Source organism: Anolis carolinensis, chromosome 1 (genome assembly GCF_035594765.1).
Source record: "Anolis carolinensis isolate JA03-04 chromosome 1, rAnoCar3.1.pri, whole genome shotgun sequence".
NCBI classification, from domain to species: domain Eukaryota; kingdom Metazoa; phylum Chordata; class Lepidosauria; order Squamata; family Dactyloidae; genus Anolis; species Anolis carolinensis.
Window position 1 is genome coordinate 339,443,312 of NC_085841.1, and position 26,359 is coordinate 339,469,670.

At 38.1% G+C, this 26,359-nt stretch overlaps 1 protein-coding gene across 8 annotated transcripts in view; it reads right to left on the reverse strand.

The window, feature by feature from the left end:
• Window positions 1–576: 576 nt before the first annotated feature.
• foxn3 (forkhead box N3) overlaps window positions 577–26,359 on the reverse strand; it is a 255,664-nt gene continuing 229,881 nt past the window's right edge. For all 8 annotated transcript variants that reach the window (XM_062968393.1, XM_062968392.1, XM_008115505.2 and 5 more), the window contains 2 exons: window positions 21,205–21,313; window positions 577–8,741 (listed from right to left, as the gene is read on the reverse strand). In XM_062968393.1, the coding sequence (XP_062824463.1) occupies window positions 8,174–8,741; window positions 21,205–21,313 (677 nt within the window). In that variant the 3' untranslated portion in view covers window positions 577–8,173. The remainder of the gene's footprint in view (window positions 8,742–21,204; window positions 21,314–26,359) is intronic.

Below are 26,359 nucleotides of genomic sequence, written 5' to 3' on the forward strand. Positions count from 1 at the left end.
AGGATGGCCAGGAGTCTAGACATTAGCTGTAGGAGTTTCTAATACTCATCTCAGAAATGTAGATAACCTTAAAGGGCCTCTGAATTTGGGAGAAACAGTAGCTCGGTGGTACCGGCCTTTGTGATTTTCTCCCATCTCTCATTTGCATTTAAGAGTCATTTGGTAAATATGAAGTTTTAATGTACTGTCTTTAAACTAAATGACTCAAGATTAATATCCATTAGGTTGGTTACTTACCTTCTGTGTGCCTTTTTATCCAAAGTACCTATTCCCCAAATTCTTTTCCTGCTTACCTTTAGGCGGGATTGTCTAGAAACTGAAATAGAACGATTTTGTACAATGATGTTCCCATCTATTTTCAGGAAAAGGACAAATGTAATAAACAAACCAAATCTAAATCCGACAATATCCTCAAGACATCCTTGCCTGGCTGTTTATTTTGAAAAGGCCCCGGGGTCATTTTAATTCAGCGATAATATTTTAATTGGGTAGCTAATTCAGTAACGTCACCTGTCTTAAAGCAGGGCTCTGAACATGCTTGAAATAAATGAGACAATAAAAGCCACCAGTCAAAAGTGCAATTATTCAATTGATGCAACTCAGTAATTTTTATTGCAACTGGAAGACAATACATCACAGAAACTTTATGGTAGGTTTTGGGAAAGTGTTATTTACAATAATAACTGATGAAAGAGTTTGTCTTTGGCAATATGATTACACATCAAGAAAACGCAAAATGCAAGTATGCCTCTAGATCAACTTTTTTTTCATATTTCTGGCTGATTGCACTTGCCTTTTTACTGCTTATTTAGGTAAACACAAATACAACTTAATATCACTGTTTATGCCCCGTCACAGTTCTCATTGTATGTTAATGAAACTGGCAGTTCCATACACGTAGTACAGCTTTTTTAGAAAAAGAATTAAAAACTAAAAACAGAAGAAAAAAAAAGAAAAGGAAAAATGGCTTATTGCTGTACTAAATTAACCTATTGGCCAGTGAAGGTCTCACGACCTCTAAAGCATTGATATTGTACTTATTGGTCTTTTGATTGCTTCATCACTTTTTCTGCAGAACAAAAATATTTCAAAAATATTACAGAAGAGTATAAAAATGTACAAGTTCATAATGCTTTTCATACACATAGAAATAATTCCCTACCCCTCTCCATTCCAACATTTGACACCAAGGCAGAGTGAAGTAGTGAGTGTGTATAATACAGAGGTGCAACCAGATACAATTCCACCCCACAAATAAGCTTGGAGTCGGGGGAAGCAGGTCATAAATGAATATTAAAAATGCATGAAATTTTCATTCTTAACAGGAACTGGTTCGCACAGGGAAGGGATCCAGATTTCAACCCAAAGTCACAAAAGTCCCAAGATCTAGGATATACCAGATATATTATTTATTATCTTGATATGGAGCAATGAGTTTGTAGAAGGTATTGGTAAAGAGTAATATAAATGACATGCAGATCCTAAGTTCAGTGGGAAGGTATGCAAATAAATCCACAATTCATTTTCCCTGTTCAATAGCAAAGACCACAAGTTTGTGCTATGTTATTACAAATTTAGATTTTTACAAATTTGCTGTCTGGGTGGGGGAAGCAGCTGGATTCAGCTCCTCCCACTCCACAAAAAAATATTGAAAGTGACCTTAAATTTTAATTATAAAATTGTTAAATTCTTTTGTTTGTGTCCCTTTAGATCAGTGGTTCTCAACTTGTGGGTCCCCAGGAGTGTGGGCCTACAACTCCCAGAAATCCCAGCCACTTTACCAGCTATTAGGAACTGTGGGAGCTGAAGTCCAGAACACCTGGAGGCCCAAAGGTTGGGAACCACTGCTTTAGACTGAAGACTTTGCAGACCAGCCACACTTTAGAATTATAGCAGTTTAACAGCATTATTCACTGCCAAGGCTCCATCCTATGGAATCCTAGGATTTGTATTTTGTTGTGGCACCAGAGTTCTCTGATAGAGAAAGGTAAATAACTCACAAAACTACAAATCTCAGAACTGCATAGCACTGAGCCATAACAATGAATGTGTTAAACGGCTATAATTCTGCGTTTTGGATACTGTCTTTGTGGTGGGATTCTTATTGTTACACTGGTTTTATCAGAATTGCAAGAAAACATTTTCTCCCCTGTACTCCTTTGCTATACAGTACAGTGAAAATAAATTTTATTTTAGATCAGAGAACAGTGGCGAAGAAGAAGTGGTGGTGGAGGAAGAGAAGGTGGCTTCAAACGATTCATGAAGAAGCCTGCACTGAATTTTTATTTTGTAATTTGAATTGTAAACCAACAAAACACAGCACCATAGACCGTACATTATTTCAAAAAATGAGGGTGAGGCATGGGAGTTGGGTCTGGTAAAGCAAATTGTTGAGCTGTTGAAGGACTGCGCTGATAGAACTACCATTATAAAGCAACTGCAGGGATGATTCTGTGCTTTAAGATAGTATCAATAAGGATATCCTACTCCCACCAAGAATGAAAGTAATGGGGAGGGGAGGGTTTTAATAGGAACAAGAGTAAGGTTTGTATAGACAGTGGCACAGAATATTTCGTAGATACTTATAAAATCCAACTTTAAAAAACACAATCAAAACAATAAATTGATTTATAGGGAAAAAAACCCAAAAAGGTGTTGTTCACAACAGCCTTTTATTCTCTACAGTAGAAAGCAAGGAGATGGCCTAAGGTTGGTGGAAGGATATCGCTGTAGCGAAGTATTAATGTATGTTACATATATTCATATAAACAATAAAGTTATTTAAATTAGATCACAGTGCTGCATTTATGTGCATAACAGTGTTTACAAATTCCAGGGAAAGGTTTTAATATATATATATAAAAAAATCCACACACTTAACTACTACTCCACCAAGAGGATGAATGGGTCTGGATCTGGAAACAGAAGAATACTTAAAAATAAACTTAGAAATGACTTATTCAGTGGCCAAGTGAGTCTCACCTGGTTAATTATCTTATTGAAATCAACTGTTTTATATGCAAAAATATATTTATTAACCTCAATAACTTTTAAAAGTTATTCACAGCCTGGTAATCTAATAATTGTGTAAAGGAGGAGCACAGTAGCATTTCACACAGTAAGTTATTTGGCTTCCAAATCACTTTGCTGTTCTCCAATTCACGGCAGATAGCCAGAAGGAGTGAGGAAACAACTACCTCCAAGTGTAAACTGCTCATCTACAGTTCACCTGCCAGTGCTGTCATTCTGTACAGTTTAAGGTTCTCTCTCCTCTATCAAACAAAGGAGTAGTAGCAGAATGTGCTCACATCAGCCCAATCCAGAAATCTCAGTGTATACATGGCCCTTTGTGGGAAGGAATGCAGAAAACTGAATTCACCCCCCAGTGTTTTGAAAATGGCAGTGGCAGAGAAGTACAGAGAACACCACTCAACAAAGACTGAATGAGTCCTACAGCATCAGTGCAGCAGAAGTCCATAAAGAGACTCAACTGGTTTAATTTCAGCTTGGCATCAAGGCAAAGAAATGTAGCACCATGGAACATAATGCTGGAATTATTATTACCTAAATCAAAATGCTAGTCCCAACTAGAGTTGATTGAATAAATGAGTAGAGTACATAATTGTTCAATTACTATTCAGTAATTGATTCAGTGGGTCTGATCCAGCCATGGACAAACCTCAGCCCTCCAGCTGTTTTGGACTTCAACTCCCACAATTGGCTGTTAGAAATTGTGAGAGTTGACATCCAAAACACCTGGAGAGCCAAAGTTTGCTCATGCCTGGTCTAATCTAACTGAGATTAGCAATTGGATTTATACCATTTATTATTGGTGAGTTTAACATCTTCGTTTTTCACAGATTAATAGATTCCCTCCAGGAATTTCTAGGTCTACCGAAGCATCTCTATGGCAAACTTTCACCAGAAATTGATCACAAAGTCATACTAGAGAAGGTAGAGATTCCTAGAGAGAACAATTTTCTAAGAATCTCTAGGTTGACTCTATGATAAACTTCTGATGGAAGTTGGTGATAGTCGTCCAGGAGGACCAAGATATTCCTAGATAAGTGTTTTCTCAGGTTAAAAAAAGTATTTTAACTTTTCCCTTAATTTTCATTGAGGTCCTGTGTCTCAAACCCCACTAAATTGGAATGGCAAGGGGATAATGAAAATGGGACTTGGTGAGTGTTTCATTGGAGATGTCTATAATGTGAAGGAACATACACAAATTGGTATTTGGTTCATACGGATGTTGGGAGGAGGGGGAAATCTGGTGTGCCACTTGAATTGGTTCCCCATCACTTGTGTGAATACAACATAGTTAAGAATTATGTATTCACCTAAGCTTTTGTGGCATCAACAACAGAGCAGTTCTCTCACTCATAAAATCACAATCCCTGCAATGAAATGCAAGATGAAATACATGTGCAAATATAATGTGAACTTGGAATCAAACATCTGGCTCTATATCACCTGCAAAAAGCCTGTATGTTTAAAATATTTTAATCCTCAATTTAGGCACAGGGATAATGGTGGAACTAACTTGCATAAATTGGTGTCCTTAAAAAAATATTTTTTTTCCATGAAGTGGCATGAAATAAATATATATATATATATATAACAGATGTCTTGATACGTATATATTTTCTAAGGATTTTTTTCCAAAATGTACAACCCATTTGTATTTTTAAATTATTTTGTGGGAAGTTCCCTTGGGGGGGGGGGGGAGAAAGAGTAATAACATAAAGCACTACAGTAAAAAAAACCTAAATGAAATAGAATTATTCCGCACAAAGCATTTGTGCTAGTATAATTTATGATCAATTTAGAAGAAACTACTGAAATTACTTGGATTATTATAGTTTCACACTTGATAAAATGTATGAATGTTTGCATCCAGTTACAAGAAAGCAAGGCAGACTAGAATGACATATGAATTGTATGAACTGTATGAATTGTATTCAAGGTATGAAATACTAAACTGACAGTAAGTTTTTCCCCTGCAGAAGACTTGTGAATATAATGGCAGTAATGAAAGGGGCTTCTACACTTCCACTTCCTTTTCAGTGGGACAGGGATAGGATAGTTCCAAGGGGGTTGCATACGAGGAATAGGCAGGTACAATGGCACCTGACTCTGTAACATGACTTGAAAAGGAGCCATCTGACATCAGTAGTGTCCAAGTACATTTCATGGAAGATAGGCAGTGAGGATGTAGGATTGCATTATAAATCCACAGCTGCGATCTTAAATTTCTAGTCATTGGAGAAAAACTGGAAATTAAGCAAAGCCAAGTCCATCATTTAGCTCCTGTAGATCAAATTCAACTGGCAGTTCAGAAAAGGGTTGCATCACAATATAGATGTCAACATGCTGCATTATGCTGTTATTCCCCTGGTGCTCTGTATACGCTACAGTACATACTAAGTGCAATAATACTGGCAATTAATCAGGGTTCAGAAACCTCCCAGGTGCTAATTTACAATTCTTGTGGCAGCATACTGTCTTCATTCCCCTCAAAGGCAGCCATATATTTTCATATCTCATAAGATTTGCTTGGCCTTAACCGACCTCCATGGCAATATGAACAAGGATGTGTATATGGCACTCTTGTCCAGAGAAAAAAGCTTGTTGGACTCATTAACATGGTTTCTTTTCTATTTGGTTCTATGAAATGCTACTGTACCTTCTGAGATAAGTGTTAGCTGTGTGTGTAAGACAAATATATGTAATTCTTCCTATCTGTGTCTACATGCCAAATGTGTTCATAGAACCATAAACCATTTGTTGCAATTGCTGATGGACGAAGTCCCATTTGACACTCCATATTTGACAGATTTGTTAGCAGGAGCTTCCTTATTCACTCTGAATGCACTCCATGGAATATAATGTTTGTATCTGCTAAATTATATTCTTTCAAACATGCTTTCAACATTTCTCCTTCCAATCAAAACATTCCCAAGCAAAATCCCAACTCTCAAAAACAACATCACTATCGCCACCATTTCCATTGAGAAAAATAGACCCATGCTTGCATACATCTAATTGTTTTCTTAACTCTTCCAATGGCAACCCGCCCTGTCTTTGTTTTAGGATGCCTGGTTGGTTGATGAGGGAATGGGGTCTTTAACACAAGCAAATGGCACACATGCCAAACCCCTTAGCCACTGAGTCTGAAAGTCACATCAGGCTTATGGCCTTCAATACCAGTGTTTCCTAAGAGAAGCAAAGCAAAATAAAGTAAAATATGGCCTTATTGCAAAGCTTTCAACCCATTTATAGGATCGTGCACTGCAAAACAGGTAGGGTTATAAACAGTGAGTCAGTTCTTCAGCATACTTTTGTTAAATTCACCCCATTAACATAAATAAAAGCCCTTTCATTACTTGTTCCCACATGGCGGACGAGCAGAGTAGTTGTGAAGTTACTGTCTCCCCTTGACCGAAATTGTATGTGTTCATCCCTCCCTGCCCTTCATACAATTCGGTGTCTCCACATGGAGCCTTCATCATACACACTCACTACTTGCCTTGCCCTCAAAATTATTGCGTAATGTTAATACATGTAAAGACAAAGAAAGGACAAACGTTTCGAAAAACAGAGAAGTAGGGGAAGGGGGCTGAATGTGCAGACAAGGCAATAAAATTCAACCATCCAAGCCCTACCCGAGCATGAAGTTTTATTTTTTAATATTGCAGAGTAAGTTCCCCAACAGTCAGTATTTGTCCCTGAAAAAGGTTAAACCTTAAAAACACCTGCTTCCAAAAAAAGAGGAAAAAAATCCAAAATGAAAACAAAAACCCGAAAAAACAAACTAAGCCTAAGGGCTTAAAAATTAGAGGCATAGCCTTTTCTCTATTTCTCTATATTTATATGAAAATAATTCATGCTTCATGCTAAATACATTATTTACCTTACAAGAACTTTTGTTATCTTTGAATTAAAAAAGGGGTTTTTATTTTGTACTCCCAAGCCCCTCCCAAAAAGGAATCCATGCATTTGTGGATCAGAGTTTGCTACAGTGGTTACAACTGGAAATATATTGTTATTTTTTGCAGAGATGAATCCTGACATTAACTGGGTACACCATTTTGAGGAGCACATTAAGGAGCTCTATGAAATATTACTTTATATTTTTTTGCCCAACCAACATGGATTTATTTTTTGGGAAAAAAGTCATATAATACTAGTGGCAGGTTTTGTAGCATGTTTTCCCCCTAGTGAGATCAAATATTTGTGACCTATACAAAAGATTTCTTCAATTTGAACCTCCTTAAATATCTACTCATAATTTTCTTTAGACTTGATTGCTTTTCACTCAGGCAGTTAAGAACTCATAGCTTGTTTTCCCATAATATTTTTGCAGGCAGTGCCAATCTTCAGGCTTATGGCTTTTGAAAAAACATTCTTTTAATTTAAATATAGAAGACAGTTAATTGATTAAAGAATATCACTAAACCCTACCCCTCCACCCCTTTCTCTTTATTTCACTGAAACTCATTGCATACATAGTTCAGTTTTCCATAATTTAAACGCTATTAAGTCTTCACATTATAAGCCATATACAGTACATGAAGTACTAGTAGTTCATTACTGTACAAGCAGCTGTCTATAGTGGCTCTTTCCAGATTTCTATGGCACAACTGCAAGCAGAGGCCAGGATACGATTTTTGATTCTGGGGACATCTTGGCCTTCGACTTCCCCCAAATCTCGAGACACATTTACGCATAAATCCAATTATATGGCCTTAAAATAAATTTAAGAGCCTGGCCTGAACAATTTCCAAATTAACCAATTTCTTCTAGGTTTAAAACGATTTTCAAGTGCCAAATTCCGTTCCTCTCGCATAAGCTGGTGATGTCAGAGCATATTCAGCCATGTATTTCTGACAAAGCAGGAGAAAGCAATGGCAAATTTTGGCTTTTACTTTCTTTTCTTTTTGTCTTCATGTAATGAAAAGCTTTTGTAAAATTAGTTGAGTATCAGTATGAGTTCTATGGCTTCAATCTCCTTTAAAAATAACAACAAAAGAATCTTAAGGGTTTCCGCAAAGAAACAAACACAAAAGAGAAAGAGGGAAAAGGAAAAAAAGGAACAAAGAATATATTTGTTGATATTGCCACAAATCATTAGAATTCACCTGACGTGCTGAAACGAAATTGTTTTCTAAGTTCAATCAATGGATTTGTTCTCATTTTTTGTGGTGTCCTTTTGCTCTTTCTGCCCCTTCGCCGTCCGATTGGTGATGTTGTTCAAACAAGACCGAATCCCCGCCAAATGCAGGAGTGACCCAGCTGCTTCTTTCATTTCCTCGTCGTCACTCTCTGGGGGTTTCTCTGTGCGTCTCTTTTTAAGAGGCAGTGTGTCACTTGGTACTTTTTTTGCCTTCAACAAATGCTGCCGTTTCTTGTGCTGAGAGGCATATCCACTGTCAGCTAAAGAATCCTTGGTCTCTTTTCGGTTTTGTCTTTTGTCCTCCTCCTCCGCCTCGCTATGGCTCTCGTGGCTATGGAAGCTGACCTCACTACCCTCGCTACTGTCCCGGCTGCCTTTCGTGGCAAACTCATAATGGTCATCGGCAGAGGAAGAGGAAATGGAGTCACTAGTGGGCGATGTGCTCCTGTGGTTGGAAGATTTGGCACTGCTATAGTTGTGGTCCTCCTTCGGATCACCGCTAACTACTGGAGAGCCACACGACGGTTCGCTGTCTGTCCGCATGCGGCAGTTTGCTATCCCATTCCTGAAGGAGGGGAAAAGAGAAAGAACACACAATCAAACCAACCCCTCTCCAAAAACAGGACTTTTCTATACAGAAAGGCTCCTTCTGAAATGCGAAAAAGAAAATTACAAGAACTAAAACTTACTGCAGCCCACTTACAATTAAAATTCCAGTAAATGCATATATAAAACTCAGACATTGACTCAAATATCTTCCCTACTGTAGAATAACAACACTCAAGTTTAATAGGAAAGACTTTCTCTCTTTCCCCTTGGCATCTCTTTCCTCCCTAAAGTGATACTTGTGAAGAATGGAGAACATCGTCAAAATAATTATATATTCTAGTAGAGTTTTCATGTAATCAAGAATAGACATCAGTTGTTACCTGCATTACATAAATAAAGGACAACCGTAATATTTAATCCAACCTTTAAAAATACCTTTCAAAATGATGAGTGCATCTTTATTGATTCCTTTTCTTCTTTATGCTTGCTTATATATTATATATGTTCCAACATTAATTATTTTTGTCTATTTTGCACTGGCTTACACACCCGTGTTAATTTTTCCATTAGTCAACATATATGCTAGAACAGCATTCTATAGTACATGTCTCTAAATATTTCGTTTTTAGTAAATTCTGTTCTAGCCATGTATAAATGTGATTAATTTTATGTTGTTGCCTAAATGCATCAGATCTGATCCGATCTTGAAGAAGTGGTTTGTTAAGTACTTGAGTGAGCGACATTCATTAAATACCAGGTGCTGTAGGCTATATTTCAGGGAAGGAATTGCCAAAACCACTCACATTCCCTATATAAGGACCCCTGTGAAATTCATGGGGTCACCGACAGACAACTTGAAGTCACATACTTAATTTTGATTTACTCCAATGAATACTGACAACAGCAGTAATTTCTCACAATATATTAGGTTTTGAATTGTAATTTTCATAATTGTTGTAAATTACATTTCCTAGAATTTCTGAATTACTGAACATTGTAGCCAAAGGAGAACCTAGGTCTCCTATTGTCCATACATTCTCTAGCACCAAAGAGAAATATCATACTGGTGTGTAATGCTAAATGCTATCTGTGCTGAAATGGATTTCTGGACCAGCTATTGTCTGTTCCCCTTAGGTATGAGTCATGTAATATCAACCTCCCATGCTAATTAGTTTATTTATTTAATACGTTTAGATTAACGTATTTTTCTTTTTCTCCCAATTATGGAACTCAAGAAAATTAACAACTTAATAAAACAAGAAAGATTTAAAACTATGCAAAAGCATCATTTAAAGTTATATAAGTTATTTAACAACTATAAACAATTTAAAACAAACAAAATTCATTTAAAGATGTATTCAGATCAAGTAGAGGATACCACAAAAAGTCAATCCCAATTCTGTTTCAAAACACCTAACAGTTAGGTAATATTTTAACTTACTGGCAGAAGGAGAACAAGAACAAGGCTATCTTTACCTCTTTAGGAAGGGTGTTTCAAAGACTGGGAGCAGCCGCTAAGAAGGCCCTCTCCCTCGTTTCCACCAAACAAGTTGAAGGAGTTGGCGAGACAGAGAGGAAAGCCTCTGATAACAACATACATCAGGCTGTCAAACAGTTAATAATATAATAATAATAAAACTTTATTTATACCCCGCCACCATCTCCCCGGCGGGGACTCGGGGCAGCTTACATGGGGCCATGCCCAGAGCAAGACAATATAACAAGTATAAATACAACATAATATAGAGCAATAAACGATACAGTAAATAATAATATACAATATACACTACAACGCAAATCACAAAAACAGTAAAAACAGGGCCGGCCGCATGAATACAAAAATTAAAACTCGGGTGAGAAAGATAAAGGGAATGGAGACCACGGGGAGCAGGGATATACGAAAGTGGAACCAACTAGAGGAAAGATGTTGGAGAGGCGCAAAAGAAGAATAAAAACAGTTACTCTCCAAAAGCACAGCGGAAGAGCCATGTTTTAAAATCTTTTTTAAAAGCTAACAGAGTGGGAGCTTGCCTAATCTCAATGGGCAGTGAGTTCCATAGTCGAGGGGCCACAGCAGAAAAGGCCCTCTCCCTAGTACCCACAAGGCGGGACTGGGATATAGGAAGTGGCGTAAGGAGGGCCTCGGAGAGATCGGGCAGGTTTATAGTGGGAGACACTTCTGTTACTGCTCTCTGTATGATTTTACTTGTAAGCCTATTATATTGTTATTCATTATAGCATATCTGCTCAAACTCACATTACCTGCATGAAGAAAATATTTATGAAAATAAAGTATGATCACCATCTAAAGGAAGGGGAAGGCTAGGAGAAGAACATGGTGTGAAGAATTGATAAACATTTCTGATCTCTTCCTTGGAATCAAGCATAGTAACTGATCGACACCTCATTTAACTGTCACAAAACCCTGCACCAGGCATACATGGTTTCATTCATATTAATAACAGCTATTTAACTATTCTTACTGGGAATACAGGCTCAACCCAATTAAAATCTCCTCCTCAGAAACCTTCTTAAAATCATCTTTAGAAGGAAGTGATATGTGCAAAATTTGGAGGTGTTTAGCTGGAGTTACACTTAAAAATGTACCTGCTCCAAAGTATATACAAATTTAATTTAAGAACAAACCTATCTTGTTCATAAATTAGGGACTACCTGTAGTGGGTTTTGTGGGGGGAAGAACAATGTCTGGTTCCTCCATTTGCAAAAGTTACGAACAGATCATTAAGGACATGTCAATAGCTCAAAAGGATTTCCCTGAAAAACTTGGAAAGAGATATACTCTTTATTATGTCAATTTAATAAACTGGGGACCTGTGATTTACAAGTGCCTGTAATTCTACCTCACTTGATTCTCAGAGTTCAGGACATTATCTGATTAATCATTGTAGAGATAAAAATGAAAAACAATTTCTTGCACTTGAACGGAGGTACTTCAAACTTCAATTCCTTATTACAGAGAGTGGTGTTTAAGATTATTAGTACTACTGCTCTAGAGAGTATAGTAATAGCAGTTCCATTACTATTCCTGTATCTGATAGCAACCATTCACACAGAGAAGCCTTTTCCAGACTGAGGTTCTCCAGAGGTTTTTCAACTACAATCCTTAAGCCAAAGATGGAAATTGTAGCCCATAGCATCTGGAATTTGTTAGGTTAAAGAAGGCCAAGACACGTCAGCTATTGGGGAGCCTGCTTTTCTCCCAAAACAATACACAACATAGACTCAAATAAAATACAGGTGCCAACCTTTCATAGCAAAAAACATAATAATGCCATGTCTTAGTGGGACCTAAACCTGGATTTTCCAAAGTTCAGTCTAACTTTCTGACCTCTACACTTCATCTGCTCTATCAACATACCCTTTATTTTTCTTGAAATACGTCATGGTTTCAGCCATCTAATGGCAATGAATTGTACTGATTAATTAATGAATTAAAATAAAATGTGCCACCTTAAAAATAAAACCTTGGAACAGGACAAAGTACACTACTCACAGAATTACAGAATAATGTAATTTTATGGTAGAAGACATCTCCTTTCATTTGCCTTTAATCTGTTCTTTTTAAAATTTCATCATTATTGTTAAATATCAACAGAACTCTTTGCATCAAGGGTAAACAGTTCAACTGATATGGTCAGCCCCTTCCTTATTTAGGGAGAAGTACATGGACTGGATTCCTCCAACAAAATGAATATAAAAGCTGATTGATCCAAGGACACTCCCCATGGTTCTACACCTGCAAAAGATATTATGCTGGGGGGCATACGTATTTATTTAACAAAAGGGTATTATTCTGTTCTTAAATATAGAAATACACATCAATTAGGGAAGTGGCACTTATGATAAAACGTTATCCTGCAGAATGCCTCTGCCTAGTCTTCTCTCCACGTCCTCCTTCAGAAGTCTCCATAAAGCACCTTCTTCTACCTGGCTTTCTGTCCTCTGTCTCACAATGATTAGCATCCTGTGACCATTTAAGATGCTTGACCCTCACTGAGCTGTTTCACAAGTCCCTTTAGAATTTTCTGTATTCATACAAACATTAGGACTCATTAAGTTCTGCTGATACTTCACTCTTATGTAGGGCATCATGGCCACAGATGTAATGGCATCTACAGCCTCTTAATCTTAACTACAGGAAATGTTGTAGAATATTCAAACTGCAGACATTTGAACTGGGTTCTGATCTGTAAGACTATTCCTACACATTTCTAGAAGAAGAGCAAGGTAAGCTGCTGCATGTGTAATTTTACTGACACAGCCCTAGTAAACACACTTATACAGGGTGTTTCAAAACAAAAGACCCAATTTCAAAGCAGTTTATTTCATTATGGCAACATGTTACAACTGTATAAAAACTGCAAACGGTTTAATGAGTTATCAAGTTATCATGTTTAACTAACCGTAATAACTTCGCAAACGCAGAATATTTCTTTAGGCATTATGTTGTCATCTTGTGAATGACTGAGTCTAGGGGATGCTTGTGTGCTGGGAGAGGCTGTTAGCAGTAATCGTTTGAAACCTTATGCTTTCCATCCTTTCAAGGGACAAGAGTTTCATTCATGGGCAGTTCATGGATGCAGAGATATAGCAATTTCAAATCGGGTCCATCTTTTTGAAATAGCAGATAGTTTGATATGATGTCATCACCCACATTCCATACTTACAACCAGGATTCTTTGCCTTAGAAAGGAAATTGTTTAGGTGTGAGAAACTGAAAGCAATCAACCAAATAAAGGTCTACTGGAGAAGAGCTGAAGACAAATGTGACTAGCAGTGTATCTAATGATGTAAGTTCAGACTCAAGCTGTTCGGCTGCTGATGTGCGCAGAGGTGTAAGAAAGGTCTGGAACTGTACAGTGTATGTAGCATGCTTACTAAAGCAGAAGAACGTAGGAGAGGAAGACTGCACTATAGATGGATTGATTCAATCAAGGATGTCATGGCTCTGATTCTGCTGGGCCTGAGCAAGGTAGCTGTGATGACTCATGGGCCTTGTAGTCCTGGTCCCAGTACTATTGTGGCAGATGAAGATGAAAACATGGGGTTTTCGCCGGTTCAACAAGAACTGGAGTCTCTTCACCTGCAGGATGTTGATGTTTGCCCACAAGAATTCAGCCAAACAGGCCTTGGGCAGAACTCCCCTCCGTTTCCCAGGAAGGAAATTTATTCTAGAGAAAGGGGAGTCAGGGAAGCTAATCGGAGAAGTCTAAGAATCGCTGCCAAACAAATGGCTGATTAGGTCTGCTTCCCTTGGGAAATTCTAAGGAGTCATGCATCTGGACAGAGTTGGGTTTCGCTTCTCGTTCTCTAGGGAAAGAGTTCTGTTGGCGGGAAAACGAGACCCAATATAGGTGTTTGGCGCAAGGGAAACTTTGCGGAGTCAATTGGTCAGCTTGAGGAGAGAGATCGTGTGTGGACTTCGTAATCCCAGTTCCTTGCTTCCCAGATCAAGCTTCAAGCCTTGCCCTGTCTCACGGATTTACCACGGACTCTGTTTCATGCTTCATGTTTGCCTTGTATCCAGTCACGGATCTAGCCAAGAATCAAGTTTATTTCTAGCCTTGTTGTCAAGCTTCATTGGACTCTAAGACTCTGTTATTTCCCCACACTATTGCTTGGCAAAGTGTGTGTTTCGGTCAAGTGGATTAAAACTTTGAACTCTAATATCATTTATTGGACTATACATTTTTGGACTATATTTGACCTCATTTGAAAGGTCTGCTTCTGAACTATATTCTTCACTTGTTTTTATTGATTTTATATATTTCTTTAATAAAGATATTAGATAGAGACTGGCCTCTGTGTAAGGTTATTGGTGCTCTGCTGCCAGGGTTCTGACAGTAGCTAACAATAGGGGGATTTAGTAGTTTCTCATTCATACGGTTGCCAGAAATTGCTGTTGACTTGCTGGCAAATATCATCAACTTTGCCACAGTAGCCAAATGTGGAAAACTGCAGCTTACAAAACCATGATTCAATTAATTCTGACACAAGACCACAATATGGTTTGCTATTAATTGCAATCAGAAGCAAATGTCATAATGTGCAAGTCTCTTGGCTTGCATCAGATGCTATACATGGTTTAAAATACAGCTTAGTTTTATGCCTAAAACGAAAAATGTTAATGAATCCTCTTTCAGTTAATAATTATGTTATACTTCCTAAATAAAAGAATCAACAACGTGTGCATACAGGAGGATGGTCAGGTTTTCACGATCAAATGTCTGGTACTGAGACAATTTTTTGGAAAGTAGAAATCAACACCAATATTTAAAATTCCCACCAAATTACCATCTTTCCTTGCTCAACAAAATGTAATTTTCTTGGACTTTAGGGGGTAGTTTATGATCCATAAATTATATGCAAAACTCAGCAGGAGAAAAAAGACAAAGACAAAGCACTCTCAATTATTAATAGCTAAACGCACTGCCATTCATGATAGTGCAGTGAGCCAGCTGCATTTGCTCTGTGCTGGTGTCACCATGGCAGGGGTTGTCATTAAACGGTGCCAAATGCTTAAGAGAAGTCATCCATATTCAAAACAATTGTACAGTGAATTTATAACCAGCTCCTTCAAATCATTCATTATAAAGGAAACAAGAGCTGCCTTTGAAGTGGCGGCTTTCTAAAGCTCAGACTTTTATGTTCTGATGAGAGAGGCTCAAAATTGCCACAATTTAAGAAAAAGTGTTGATGACTTATTTATTTCCTTACTTATTTAACTACTTTTGTAATATAGCTGGAGTGACGTGTCTCAGCCAAGAGCAGAAGGGGTTACGTTCTTGCATGACACAAGCAAGAACAGTCCTACTATAGGGGGGAAAGTGAGTGCAGTGGGTGGAAAGTCGCACAGCAAGGATAGCTCTTTAAGAAAGAACAAAGCACTGCAAGCTTTGCAAACTAATCTGCATGTATGCGTGCATATGTATTTTCCCCCAAACTTGCTTGACAAAGAAGTTTTTATTTCTTTTTAAAAACAGCATGTATTGTGTCTTAAATTTAAAACTGGACCATGTTTTAAATAAATTGATAATTTGGGGAGAATGTTTGTTTGCCTTCTACAAAAGATGGAGAACAGCAAATGGAAAAACCAACCCAGATCCAAGAAATGGAGACAGGAGTGAGCAGCAGGAAACTGCTTCCCTTTTGCCAAGTTCATAGGGGTCCACCCATCACCCCCACTGAGTTAACAGATGAGGAGTGGTGGAAGCAGGATCGCATGCTCGGCCATCAGGATCTGTCTCCACTTTAAGAGGATGGGTGATTTGCTACATGGCATCCAGCCTGGGTCTAAATATGGGGCATTCCCTGCTGTGTTCTTAACACTGGCAGTTGCTGTCTGCAGATTGCTCTTAGGACTATAGGAAATGGCTTCACACCAAGGGTCAGGCTGCTTGCTTTTCCCTGAGCCCAGCATTTTCTATTCTGGCTGGCAACCAGTCTGGAAAGTCTCTTAATGGGGTTACCTTTTGCATTTTTCCACAGTTTAACTTAGTGAGTGAGCAGCCCCAAACTTCAGACCTGTCCACTCCGTTCTTTTATCATGCAATTTCCTTCTAACTGCAACTGCAGTCAATGACAATTCGCAACATGCCACTGCCTGATCATGGCAAAGTATTTTGAACATATAATGTTGAGGATTGAACCTGGTACTTTCTGAATATAAAGTATGTGGTTTTGACACTGAGCTGCAGCACCTTCTAACTGAATCTAAAATAATATGGTAAGGTTGTAATCTTTTTTCCACACTGAGGAATATCTGATTTTAAAAAGTGTTGAGATTTTAATTCAATGAAAAATGCTATTATACGCTAAATACAACCATTAAAATAATTACTGTGCAGATTTTAGATTTAAGAAACTCTACTACCTCATATTTTACTTACCTATTTCTGTGCAGAGGTGTGGAAAAGTTTTCATTTCAAAGCAGTAAAAGCATTTCTCAGGTATGTAGGGAGTAAATTAAGACTAAATAGTGTTCCCTCACATAATCAGGTCCTATCCCCCAGGACTGAAACATAAGGTCAATTCAATTCAATCCGTTGTTCTCTTGGCAGGAAACACGTACAGCAGTGATTTTAGAATCATAATTATACATGCGCAACTACACTGCTAATAAAAAGGCTTTGTCTTTGATCAGAAGAGATGTAGCAAGAATGCAATGGTGTGTTCTGTCAAGGATAAGAAAGGTTCAAGACAGTACTGTTGTGTTATCATGGTATGTGCTTTTCACATTCTGTAATCCCAAAGCATGCTTCACATTGCAACCTTGATATGTTTTCACTGAACCAACAAGGCCCTTTTAATTTATTTCATTTATTAGTTAACAAAAAGAAAAAGAAAACAAATAATACCAGTTTTCTTGTTTGAGAAGCTCCAGTCACCCACAGATGATAAAACAAGAAGATGTGCACATGTCTGGAACTTATTTCATGCATTGTCATTGTTAACTGTGCTGCAACGCAGTTGGTTAACATTACCGTTAAAAAAGAAAAAAAGAAAACAAATAAGAGAAAATAAATAACGACTTTATTTCTGGAATTATTTTGCTTATTTATAAACTAGTAGGTATGAAGCCTAGACATAGAAGACAAGCCTTCTATGTCTTTGGACCAAATTATGCCCTTTTTGCCAACCCAGAAGTGAAAAGGGAGCCTGGAAAAAGCGATGTTGAGAAAGCTGTGGGTTTGGCTTACACTATGTAACACTATTTTTGTTCCTGTCATTTCTTAGTTAGTTCTATCATAAAACAAAAAAAATATTAAACTGAAAAAACTTTGCAGCACATTTTGCTATAGTTTTTCAATGAATATCTCATAGAGTCTCGACCAATTTAACATAGTTTGTGACAGCCAAAAAACAAAGTTTCTGGAGGAGAACATCTACTTTCAAAGGAAGTACTGCACAATTAAACAGGAAATAGCACTTTCAAACCAGGAACAGATTTTTTTTCTTCACATTTTGTTACACATAGTATTACCAGCAGTACCCTCTTCTTCAACTCAGTATTACCTCTTTTAGAATGTTAGCTTCAGGGCATGAGCTGCCTTACTATGAATATTTTATTTCTTGACTACAGAGATAGATAAGTGGTTTGAATAAAACCAAACAGCACATTAGCCACTGAATTACAGCAGCTCCTAGTCTTATGGGGGATATCATCATGGGGAGAAAAATCCATGGAATTATTCTTTAGGTATTGGGTTCTGGGTACTGGGTTTTTATTATGCCTGTTTAAAATGGTTTGCGTGATTAAAAAAGAACAGTGTTGTAAATAATGGCAACAAACAACTAGTCCCATCAAATAAAAGAGATGCAATCACACAGAAGTCTTTTCAACAACAACAACAACAACAAAAAAAAAGCCAGAGACCCAATCTTCTGGGAAGGTTTTGTACTCAATCCCCAATTAGACAAGTGGGAGTTGTACAAGAAACCTTACCATTGGTAAGTGTTTTTCTTGTGGCTGTAGTTTAATGTCACGAGGCAGGATCACATTTTAATCACAGGCAAATGTCAGGGACCTCTCATTTCACTGTGACAATGTACCTGTAAAAATGGATCAAAATTGACCACAGACCACCACGTCACCCTAAGCTAAATCAATGTTAAAAGGCAGGGGATATATTTCTTTCCTGTAAAAATCTGCATTCCCCTAGAGCAGTGGTTCTCAACCTATGGGTCCCCAGATGTTTTCGCCTTCAACTCCCAGAAATCCTAACAGCTGATAAACTGGCTAGGATTCCTGGGAATTGTAGGCCAAAACACTTGGGGACCCACAGGTTGGAACCACTGTCCTAGAGGACATCTGTCTAGAACAGAATCAGAAGTGGGTGCACACCTAACTTTTCTTCTTCTTTATGCCACTCTTTCTCTCTTTCTTCCTTCCCATATAGAAAGAAGCTTAGGAATGAGTAGAATATTCTTTCCAGAGGCCTCATACGACCTTAAAGCCCCAACATGGGAGAAAGGTGGAAGGAAATAATAATAATAATAATAATAATAATAATAATAATAATAATAATAATAATAATAATAATAATATAGTTGGCCCTCTACATTTGCAGTTTTGCCTTTTGCAAATTTGACTATTCACAGATTTGATCTGAATGTTCTCTTTAGGAGTCTCTAGGTCAGCAGTTCTCAACCTGGGGTCCCCAGATGTTTTTGGCCTTTAACTCCCAGAAATCCTAACAGCTGGTAAACTGGCTGGGATTTCTAGGAGTTGTAGGCCAAAAGCATCTGGGGCCCCCAGGTTGAGAACCACTACTCTAGGTCCTCCAGTGTGATTCTATGCTCAGCTTCCAAAGTTTTAGAGTAAAAAAAAAAAGTAAAAAAGTAATTTAAAATTATATTTATTTAGATTTATATAATACTATTAGGCAAGAAACACAATAAAATGATATTTCTATTTACAGTTCTTCAATTTCACCAGGTTCCTATAACCCTAACCCCAGTGTATGTGGAGGACTGACTGCAATTTCAAAAGTCCCCCATTGCTTTTATTGCTTACTTCGTTTCAGCAATGCATTACTTATCACCAGAGTTTCACATGTTTTCATTTGATTAATATACTCTTCTTCCCCTAGACTCCCATCACACACATAATTTATGCAGGGATATATTCTAGCCTGTTGCACACACCTACTTTAAAGTAATACCTCATTCATGTTTTCCAGAATCAGCCATGGCTGAAAATAATATTCTAGAATTATTGGAATAATTTGTATGGGTATAATTTCTGAAAAGCAACCAAAAGGAAGGAAATAATGGTGACAAAGAGTAGTGTGAATACTGCTGCCAAGCCTCTACTATATTCTGTTGAGTGGCTTTAGTGAGCGATAAGAATGATTTGTACACTAAAAATAGTGTATTTCCATTTACAGATTAGTCTGAACAAAAGATCTATTTATGTGGTTTAAGCCAAAAGGACAACAGCAGCATAATGACATAATCTCCCATGGCTAATCTCTCCTCATGTCAAGTGGCAAATTTGTCTTGGTTTGAGCATTTCTGAATAACACACATTATCCAAACAATGCCCATCCTGTTGCACCTTGGGCTGGACACCGGAAGGTGAAATGATTGTACAAGATCACTTACTAATTGGCTCAAGGGCCAGCAGCCAAGTGCACTTGTACAGAAACTAGGAAACAATGCAATTCATTCACTCAATTACTGTGTGAAAAGGAAACGGTTTACAAATGGCTTAAGTGGGATGCAACTGTGAAATGTTATGCATCGAAAAACAAATACCAAAACTGAAAGTGGATTTCAGCATTTTGGTCAAGTATTTTGTTAAAAACGAAAGAAAACCCCTGCAAGCACAGAATATAAATAATGTTGTGATCAAGCAGGCTGGCTTAATCGGTCATTAAAGCAATTCACCAATGGTATCTATATAAAAGACCAATAAGATTTTTTTTTGGTGTGTTGTCAAAGACTTTCATGGCTGGAATCACTGGGTTGCTTTGAGTTTTCCGGACTGTACAGCCATGTTCCAGAACATGGCCATACAGCCCAGAAAACTCACAGCAACCCAAGATTTTTATTTATCGTGTCAGGAGCATTTTGAGAATATACTGCAAGTTGCTTCTGGTGTGAGAGAATTGGCTGTCTACAGCAGTGGTTCTCAACCTGTGGGTCCCCAGATGTTTGGCTTTCAACTCCCAGAAATCCTAACAGCTGGTAAACTGGCTGGGATATCTGGGAGCTGTAGGCCAAAACACCTGGGGACCCACAGGTTGAGAACCACTGGTCTACAGAGACGTTGCCTAGGAGATGCTCAGATGTGTTACCATCTTGCTGGGAGGCCTCTCTCATGTCCCCATAACCTAGAGCTGACAGACAAGAGCTCACCCCATCCCACTGATTTGAACCGCCAACCTTCAGGTCAGCAACCCAACTTTCAGGTCAGCCGGCAGAAGGGTTTAACCCACTGTGCCACCACGGCTCCATGACAAACAAGATCAAAATCCTAAACAGGAGTTCGAACTTTCTAAAATCTGTAAAACACTGGATGTGGAAGGCTTTGTCTTTTGCTCAAGATAACAGATGGGTCCTGCAAGAGTAACATGCTAGACCCATCCTATGGTGAACAAATATGTAAGTACAGTATATACAATATAAGTATACATACAGTTGTCTGTTGGCTGGTGAACATTTTGTCTGAATCTGATAGGATACTTTAGGTTGTGTATTAAGTAAGGCAAGAGCGTCAAACAATGGAAAAATAATCTCTCTGGATCTCACATGAAATGAAGAAAACCACTAGTAGTATGAGGTAGAGTGGACTATTTTTGAATCTCTCCTCACATTTGTACATGATTGGTAAATGTATCTAAGGCCTCATGTCAAGATTCTTGGTCACCTTAGGTATCATGATAGCCATAACGATAATAGAAATCCATCAGGGGAGACCCAAGTGAACATACAGGAGTGGCACAAAGCCTTACCTTACTGCAGCAGCCATGCTTCCAATAGGGTTTATTGGCAGTGGTCTAACTCCGGGGAAGATTCCTCTACTCAAAATACGAGCTCCATTCTGTATCACTCCTGGAGGAACTGAAGCCACATAAGTGGGAGAAAGAAAGAGAGGGGAAAGGAAAACATTAGAATAATGTAAACAGGAACTATTTACTGAAAGAATAGCTTTATATTAAAAAGGAATGAAAGGAAAAAAGGGTTTAGCTTTGTAAAAACTTTATGGAACAATTAAACCTGCAAGTAACATTTAATGTGCAAAGTTCAGCACCATAAAGTCATTGCAAGTTAACCAAAGTAATTAACTGGCTTATGGTAAAAGATAGGTTCCCGGTTCAATATACTCACCATGCAATGCAATGCAATGAAACCACCACCAAAGTTAGAAAAAGATGTGCAAACTCTTAAAAGCACTTGCTTAGAGTTGAAGCATTGTCTGGAAAGCCATTATCAGTCAAATTATATACTACCGGGCTACTATAAATCAAAGGAGTCTCATTTAGGAAAAAGTCATCCATGCATATCTTATCTCATTCTCATTCTCACTCTCCTACCCTACCACAAGGAAATAAAAATTCTAGCTAAACTTACAGGTCTGTTTGAAGGATCTGAAACAGTAATACCAAAATTGGAACATATTTGCACCAATATCCCACCCCATCCTTCAGCATCCCACTGTGTCACTTCCAGAGCGTCAACATAAGTTTTGTTAAAATTGTCAATAATGATTTAAGTTTGTTATTTTAATTGTTAACCATGAACAGTGTTACATATGAACAAGCATCAATGCCGTGTATGACTTTAATTAATTACTGGCCATTTTTAGTAATTTTAAATATTTTTAATGTATCAATTTAGTCAACTAAATTAAATTAACATTAATTTGTTTAGTTGATTGAATTGCTAAATTAAATCTAACAATCCAGTGTTAATGCACTACTGATAACACTAATGTAACTGACGTTTCAGTCATTTCACATGCCGGTTTTGATGATATCCTAACCTCTGAAGATTTTTTCCAGAGATTACTTCCTGTCTTCTTCCAAATGGACCTGTACTCATAGAAACTCTAGATCTATTCCCATATGCATAAAATGCTGTAAATATTTTAGATGTTGTACATAAATGCTAAGTATGTTGTTATGAAGCAAGAAGACATTATTCCAGCCAGCACAGAAAAGCTTCTGCAAAACACACAGATGATTTGATCCAGCTAAAAGAGAAGTAATGTAGTGCTTGAGCATGACCCAACAAAACAGAAAAACTTCCTGTTATTGTATCTTCCAAAAAAATTGATCTGATATTGAAATATCTTCTTTAAAAGCCAGAGACACATGAAGCCATATCAAGTACATAGATTAGTTAGGCTTGTGCATTTCAGCTGAACCGCAATCTGTTTCTGCTTTCTGAATGTTGGTAGACCTGCGGATCTGTTTTTGAGCATCTCCTGAAAACAGGCGGGCATCTGAATAGCCGTTTTCAGTCTGCAGCCAAAAAATGTGGCAAGATCTGGCCCATTGGCTGCAATTAGCGGGGGGGGGGGGGGGGTTCATGGGCTTCCCTTCCCATCATTTTTAGGGCTATCAGGATGAAAATGGCACCACTTGGAGGACACATCTACCACTCTTAGCCCACCAAGTTTCTGACAGGCAGGTGGCTGGCAACCGAAGAAGATGGGGACTGGGACTGCTGGCTGTGGCTGGGTGCGGCTGAATTATTATTACATGAAATTAAGAAGGCAGAGAGATTGCAAAGGATAGGACTGTTAGAGGAAGACTGGTAGAACTAGGGTTGGTGGTGTTTTACTGGGACAATTCTTATGAATAGTACAATAATAATTCTATTTTATGTCCTGATGGAGGTTGGAGTTAGACAGAGACAATGGGTTCTGCTGCACAGAGAGAAATATAATAAAATGACAGAGAGAACTTGTGATGAGACTACAAAGGAAAGACATTTGTATTGGTGGTAAGATTAGGTAGGTAGTTTTCTGAGAATGCTTTGCTGTTTGCTGGAATTCTTATAATTATTAATAACAAGAATCTTTAAAAAGTACTTTCTAAGACAGAGGAGGGAGGAGAGAAGAAAAGAAGCTAAAGGCCGCTTTATTAGAGGTTAAAAGGTGACTCAAAGCTCAGAGCCACCCTAAAAGAAAAGCACACCCACGCACAAGTCCCCAAACGCCACCCACCTACCCACCCGTACTTTACAACTCCCAGTCCCTAAATAAAAAATCAAGAAAATAATCTAGGTGAATCAAAAACTAAAATCGGATTCAATGAGCCAAGCCAAAAGCTAAAGCTGTGAGCAAGCAAGTGGCAAGGGTATCAGACTGTGCAATGATTGGAGCACCTCTCTCTAGAGCCAGGACATAACTGAGCAATGGAGGCGCTCACCCAATTAAATAGACACAGCTTGCGTAAGACACATCACGGCTTTCTTCTATTCTGATTGGCCCAGCAGGCAGGGCTCACAGGGAAGCCCCATGCAAGCACGCAGCAACCTCTTCACACGCTATATGATCCCGAATAGAACAGAAGGTAACAGCGACCAGCAGCCGCATTGTCTCTCTCGGTTAAAAAAAAACAAAACATGGCGGCAGAGCCCTTGCTGTTACAGGCATCTGAACAAGCCGAAGAAGCCGAAGGCAAATGGCCAAAACAAATCCATACACAAGCCTAGGTCTCTATTAACTATTATTCTTCACTTAAATAAAATGAAGGCTTGAAGACCTGGTAGGTGGATATTTTCTCAGATACAGGAGCTGATATCTTCCAACCTTCAATTTCACAATGCTCCCTGGGTTGTATCCCCGTGTAACACATGTGGTTATTTAAAAGACCCAAAGCAGACATTGAAATCCTCAGTGAACCCTTTCCCCCTTCTATCATGCCAGGAACTCTCTGCTCTGTTTGAAATCACACTTAAAGATCTCTTTCAAGGGAAACCTTTGCCCAGAAAAAGCAAGGTTACTGGTTCCCCTGGGTGACAGGCACAATAAAACAATGGGAACCTCTGGAAGCCATCAAGCATGTGCCCACCCTTCTCTTAACAGAAAGTGCATCTACTTATTCAAGCTAGAGTATCAAATTGTCAGCCCTGCTACCTATCAAAACCACCTGCATGATATGAAATAGATAGCATATGAAAGGCTTTTGTCAACATGCTAAGAAGACATCTTTAATTCACAAGAGACAGAAAATGGTATGCTGATTTTTTTGTCTTTGATAGTTTATTAGTATATATGTTATCTCTATAAATTGATAAGAGCAATCTACTGCAACTCAATTTGAACTCAGGCCATTTGAATTCATTTTCCAGTTGCTATTGCCTCCACTTAATACCAGTGTATCTGTGAATTAAATAACTTACCCATGTATGCAATGCAAACAAAGAGTAATTCATCTTGCGATGCCCCACCATCTTCAATTATCAGTGGAGAATCTTGAGATAATGTCTGAAAAACCCTATTCTGACCAAACATCAGGCCAACCTCATTAAAATGTCTGTTTGGTTTTTTGCTATGATTTCAACAGATGTTTTCTCATATACTACCATTATACAAGAGGAATCATTTGTGTGGGAAATGGAATTAGGTTAACGAAAGCCCAGTAAATCTATTCAAGAGCATTCCATTCTTTCATGGTGAAATGTCGCCTCTTGAGGCTCAGGCTTCATGATGCTCCAACTGAAACAGACATCAAATGCCCCAGGGCTGCTGCTGAACTGTGTACCACTTTTGCACTAATGACATTTGCTTTATTCAGGTGCAGATGTAATGTTCCCAACTCATATAACCACAGTGAGGCAGTTGCGGGACTGCCTGAATTCCTTGCCATTATTATTACTGCCATCATCACTACTATCCCACCTTTGTCCCAACAATTAAACTTAATGTGACTTACAAATTATTTAAAACAGATTAAAAACATACAAAATACCAGCACTGTATTTTTTAAAATTAAAATCAATCTATAGAGTTTAAAATTCATTGAAAGCATATAAAGACACAACACAGTAAGTTCCTGAAACTGTGACAGAATACCTGCCAGTGGAAGGGAAGCAGTCTGGGAGACATACAGTATTTGCTTCCTAGGGAAGGAGTTTTAAAGTCTGGCAGCAGTCATCAAAAATGCCCCAATAATGAATGCCCAAAGGCCATTTCATTAAGATCTTAGGATCCACACAGGCTCATATAGGGAAATACAATCCTCCAAATTGGCTGAGCTTAAATTGTATTGGGCATTGTAATACTACTACTACTACTACTACTACTAATTATTTATTTATATCCTGCCCTATATCCCCATGGGGGACTCAGGGAGGTTACCAACAAACAAAGGCAAACATTAATTGTCCATAACAAAGCCAATAGGTCATAACCAGCATTTTGAATTGTGCCAGGAAAAGGATTAGCCACCACTGGAACTAGTACAAGTTCTCCACCAACATATGTATTCAAGAGCATATTTTTTTGCCACATTAGCATGGTTACATATCCATATGGAGTATAACAAAGGTTAGAGCTAACCAGAGTTCCCAGTTAACATAGAATTTGTAATTAACGTTAACCTATTGTTCTGGTCGCAATTAGTTCACAAACAAAACAGGAAAACATAGCATCTGGCTACTAGCTTGTCTAGCAAGTGACCACAGTTAGGGTTAAAACGATGTTTTCTGGGCTATATATAATGATGCACCACAAATCAGAAAAAGCAAAGCTGAATCATACTGCTGCCTCATGCACTTTTCCATGTCCCTCATACTACATATTGCAATATAGGGATGCTCTGATATTAATTTTCCTGTAATTGGTGTTGTATTTTAAAAAAACTTCCCTAATATTAGACGCATTCATCACATATGATTGAAGAGCCCTGCTCCCTCATTTTCTTGCTTGTGATACAACATGTTTTGTGGGGTATAAAGACACACACACACACACACACACATGGTACAGTAGAGTCTCACTTATCCAACACTCACTTATCCAACATTTTGGATTATCCAATGCATTTTTGTAGTCAATGTTTACAATGCATTGTGATGTTTTGGTGCTAAATTCGTAAATACAGTACTTTTTCTGTCAAATTTGTTGTATAACATTATGTTTTGGTGCTTAATTTG